This window comes from Hipposideros armiger, unplaced genomic scaffold, assembly GCF_001890085.2.
Source record: "Hipposideros armiger isolate ML-2016 unplaced genomic scaffold, ASM189008v1 scaffold_431, whole genome shotgun sequence".
Classification (NCBI taxonomy): Eukaryota; Metazoa; Chordata; class Mammalia; order Chiroptera; family Hipposideridae; genus Hipposideros; species Hipposideros armiger.
In genome coordinates this window covers 1,546,820-1,551,498 of record NW_017731781.1, presented here as the reverse complement: position 1 = coordinate 1,551,498, position 4,679 = coordinate 1,546,820, and the positions used below count along the sequence as shown (strand labels likewise).

General features: G+C 51.6%; 1 protein-coding gene across 1 annotated transcript in view; it reads left to right on the top strand.

Moving 5' to 3' along the window:
- NLRP1 (NLR family pyrin domain containing 1) overlaps positions 1 to 4,679 on the top strand; it is a 57,664-nt gene that overhangs the window by 36,015 nt on the left and 16,970 nt on the right. The window contains exons 7-9 of the mRNA XM_019664807.1: positions 20 to 109; positions 531 to 622; positions 1,311 to 1,410. Coding sequence (XP_019520352.1) covers positions 20 to 109; positions 531 to 622; positions 1,311 to 1,410 — 282 coding nt within the window. The remainder of the gene's footprint in view (positions 1 to 19; positions 110 to 530; positions 623 to 1,310; positions 1,411 to 4,679) is intronic.

The window sequence follows — 4,679 nt, the reverse complement described above, 5'->3', positions numbered from 1 at the left end:
CTTTCCTTTGTGCTTGTAGCCTGGACCAGTCTCAGCTGAGTGAGGAGGTGACACAGATTCTGAAAACCCTGAGGGAGGAGAAGCCTCAACTGCTCATCTTCAACAGATGGTAAGGAGGGAGACCCCATGCTTCCTTGGGCTGAACCGGGCTCAGGGCTGAGTCCTTGAGGCTGTGACATGAGGAGTAGAGGGAGGGACAGGCAATGTCGGGAAGAAGTCAAGAAACCACAGCTGCCAGAGTGAAACGTTTGTTTGTGTCACTCTTCTGCTTAATTATGTCACTCTTCTGCTTAAACCCTTCCATTATATAAATAAGGAGATGAACAAATTTTTAAATATTGAATGAATGGGTGAGATTTGGAACATGGAAAGCAATTACCATGACGGGGAGACAAAAAGAGAGAGCCTTGGAGGAAAAGACCCCTGAGACAGGGAGTAGGGGAGAAGCCCGGATGGAGACCATGAGTTCAAATTCAGGTAAGCTGAATTTAAGTGGGGATCTCAGGGAGAATGAACAACTCTGTGTCTAGGAAGCCAAGTCTGACGATCCAGAAGGAGGCCCCATGTGGAGGAGATATGAGTGATGACGAATCTACACTCAGATGGCAGGAATTAGAATCAGGTAGTTCGAAGGGGCCATGTGGGAACATCATAACATGCATAGGGGCTGGGCGAGAGTGGAAGGTCATCCCCTCTATCCTGCTGCTTGTGGTGTCTGCCATGGCAGGAAGCCCACCTAGAAAGCCTCTGGTGAGATCCTCCACTCCTAGAACCTTGCAGGATTTCTGCTGCCCTCTTTCCCAGCCTCAGGGACTGAGGCTGCTCCTCTCCTGAACTGCTGTGGCATGTCTTAGACTCTGAGTCAGGGTTCAGTCTCCCAAGTCCACCCTGGGCTTCTGAGACTGGGAATCACTGGGAATCACCTCTTCATTCCTGCACATCCATATTTTGAACCATGTTCCTCTCACAAGCTGCCCACCTGGGGCATGCTTGGATTAGCAACACCTCTGGACCAGTAGGGAGAAAAGGTAGGTGGTGGGGGGGAGGGTAGGTCAGGAGACAGCAGGGTTGGGCCTCCTCAGAGAGCAGGCAGGCAACCCCAGGAACAGGGATGAAGGCTGCACACTTGCTCCCTGGCCCCATCCAGACAGGCCAGCCTTGGAAATGGCCTCTCCATGGTTTAGTCAAGGGGCTGGAGGAGGCCAGGCAAGAGAACCTAAAGCTGACCATGGCCTTGCCTGTTCAAGACAAGGGCACCCCTCAACTAGCACAGGTAAAACACTTCTGTCTGCCTTCTTCTATCGCTCCAGGGGACCTGCACGTGCAGCTTGTGGACACTAAAAATGACTTCTTGGGCCCCACAGGGCCTGTGGCTTCGGAGGTAGTTGACAAAGAGAGGAGCCTGTACCGGTGAGTGTATGAGACTGGCCTCCCCCATCCTGCCATCATCACACAGACAACAGCACCCCACTCATGGCCCATTGATCCCCTCCCCTTGCCAAGCCAACAGACNCCAAGGTAACTTTTAAGCAAACACCTGAAGCAGGTGAGAGAACAAACCATGAAATATCAGGTGAGAATATTGTTCCTGGCAGAAGAAACAGCAGGTGCAATGGTCCTGAGGTGGGACCATATTAGAGAGTTTAAGGAACAGCAAGGAGGTGAGTGAGAAGGCAGATAAAGAGAATATGAGATGAGAACAGAGATGACAAGGAGCTGATCTCCACTGTCCCATAGTCAAGAACAATGACCTTGAATTAAACCCTTAGTCCATGGGAAATCATAGGAGGCTTTTCATTAAAAGAGACCTGAAACTGGCTTACTGTTATTTGTTTCTCTGTTCCTCCCCCAGTACCTGTGCGTTTCTGGGGATCCCCAGAAACGTTACTGTAAGACCACTGTCTGGCCCAGTAGAGGTATTCAATGGGTGCTTGTGGTTTTTTGTGGGTGTTTGTGGAATCAACAGGTGAGTAAACTCATGGCCATTGGTGCGTGTCTCCCACAGGTTGGCCAGCTGCGGCCTCACAGCAGAAGGCTGCAAGGACCTTGCCTGCGGGCTGAGTGCCAGCAGCACCCTGACCGACCTGGACCTGAGCTTCAACATGCTCCTGGACGCCGGAGCTGAGCACATTTTCCCGAAGCTGAGACAGCCAAGCTGCAAGCTGCGGCGACTGCTGTAATTACTTCCCATTGAAACAACTTTGGGGTGGGGGGTTGGGCACAGAGGGCGAGGGAGCTGCCCTAAGACCACGGGCAGAGAGAAGTTGAGAGTTTGGCTGGATGAGATAGGGGAAGTGCAGGTAAATGCCCTTAGTGTTGAAACCCACTAAAGCAGCCCATACCAGCTAATTGGGCATTTGGCAGAGATGATTCAGTTAACATTTGACCCAGGCATACCAGTGGAGCATTGGGTAAATTAGTCATATAAGGTTGAGGACTGGGGAGAATTCGTGAGAATTAAACAGGAGAGAAAAAGGGAGACTGCCTACATCCTGAGTGGCTCCTTGGCTGCAGGATGTAATTAAAGTCTCCCAGGTTACTACAAGCCAGACACGTCTTTTATCTCCTTTAATGTCAGCAAAGACCCCCAAAGGACCACAGATACTAGAAAGGGAAACCAGACACTAGATACCCTGAAGAAAGGGCCCTCGGGACAATGACTGTGGGCCTGTGTGCTTCTCTCCCGCAGGCTGGTCAGGTGTGGCCTCACATCCAGCTGCTGCCAGGACCTGGCATCCATGCTCAGTGCCAGCCCCAGCCTGATAGAGCTTGACCTGCAGCAGAATGACCTGGGTGACATTGGCTTCAGGCTTCTCTATGAAGGGCTCAAGCAGCCTACCTGCCGACTTAGGCTCTTGTAGTAAGTCTCTGCGGGTCCCTTCTGGGCATAGGGCAGGGAAGGGGAGGAAGGGGTTGGCAAGGGATGCTGGTGCCCTGGAATTGGACAGGGGAAGTAAAAGGACAGATAAATGCATGGCCAGCCTGGATTTCTTACCAGCTCTGCTACTTACTTAGGCCATGAGTCTTGGGCAGTTCTTCATCTCAGACACAGTTTCTTCATCTGTATAAAGGGACTATTATATCCGCCTCTTAGACTGTGATGAAAAGAATGCATGTAAACCAAGGACAGTGATGAGAAGACAGTTGAGAGGATCAAATGATAACTGTTACTGAGGCCATGTGTTCTAGGGGATGCTCAGGTTCACTTCTCTACTCCAGGGCAGTGCTTCCTTCATTCCTTCATTGATTCATTGATCCATTCATTTATTCATTGCATGCCTCTCATGTGCCAAGCACTGTGCCTGGTACTGAGGAGAAAATAATGAGCAACAGATGCGGGTCCTGCCGTCCTGAAGCTTCCGTTTCAGTGGGGACAAGATAGATGTTAACCATACATTTAACACACACATTTGTATTTCTAAGCTCCATGGAGAGCTGTGAAGAAAAGTGCAGTGTGTTATGAGAGTGGAACATGGGTGGAAGATGGAATTAATCTGATGGGGCAGGGAGAGCATCTTTGAGGAAGTGACATCAGGCCAAGACCTAAAGCCGAAATGAGTTGACCAGGCCCTGTTAGGGAGAGCAGTCCATGCGAAGAGAGCATGGGGTTGGCCCGGGGACAGAAACCAGCTCAGAGCACTGGAGACCTGTGTGGTTCGAGTACAGCTAGCCCCAGGCCTAATTTCCCATGCTGTCTCTCGGCCACTTCCACTCTTCCCTTGCCACTCTAAAAAAACTCCACAGGCCGATTCTGGCCAAACGCTTCTTTGTGGCTCATGGCTGGGGCCCTGTCACACACTCACAAAGCTGACAGGGCTCCAGACCTTCATGTCCTGACCCCTTGGTCCTGCGCTGAGTTCCCAGCCAGCTCTAGGAGGAGGCTGCAAAGCCCAGACACTCGGGCTTTCCTCAGCCAGGCCTCCCTCTCCCAAACCTAAGTGTGCAGGAGGGCCAGGTTAGCAGGGGTTAAACAGCCTACATTTGGGTCCTCCCAATACCCACCCTGAACCTGGACAATTAGGAGAACTCCAGTCCTGGGAAGAGGCTGGGACCTTCACACACCAGCCTCCTCCCCACTAAACATTAATGACTCTCACCTTCTCCCCAACCGGGAAGGGTCTCTCCAAAGATGGACCTTTGCAGTGGGTCTACATTCCTGCCCCAGCTCAGCAGTTACTGGTAACATCTTGGTGGCCTCAGAGCAGCTTGTCCTTGGAGGACTGTGAAAGTTTCTGCCTCCCTCTCTCCTGGAGCCCAGGGACTTGAATGGGAAGGACAACCATCTACATCGTGGGCTCCAAACCCCTCCCGGGGTAGAACAGCTCTGACAGCAGAAATGAGTGAGGTGTGCACCACACTTTGCAGGGTGCAGAGTTCTCTCACCTGCTTTGTCCATGGCTCACAAGTAGAGCAGATCCATCCATGTTAGAGATGAGGGCAAAAGTTATCTCAAATCCAACAGAAACCACAAAAATCAAGGCCTGTGGGAATGCAAACAGGTGCTCTCTTTCCAGCAAACGTTCTAGCCTATAGGAAGCCAATCCCTGGACCTACCCCTAGGTTGTCATTTTGAGGCCATGGTGAATGGCTGATCTGTGGCGGACGTTGTGAAGAGCTGCCCAGGTCCCCTTCAAGAACGGAGACGTAGGGCCGGCCAAGTGGCGCGATGGTTAAGAACT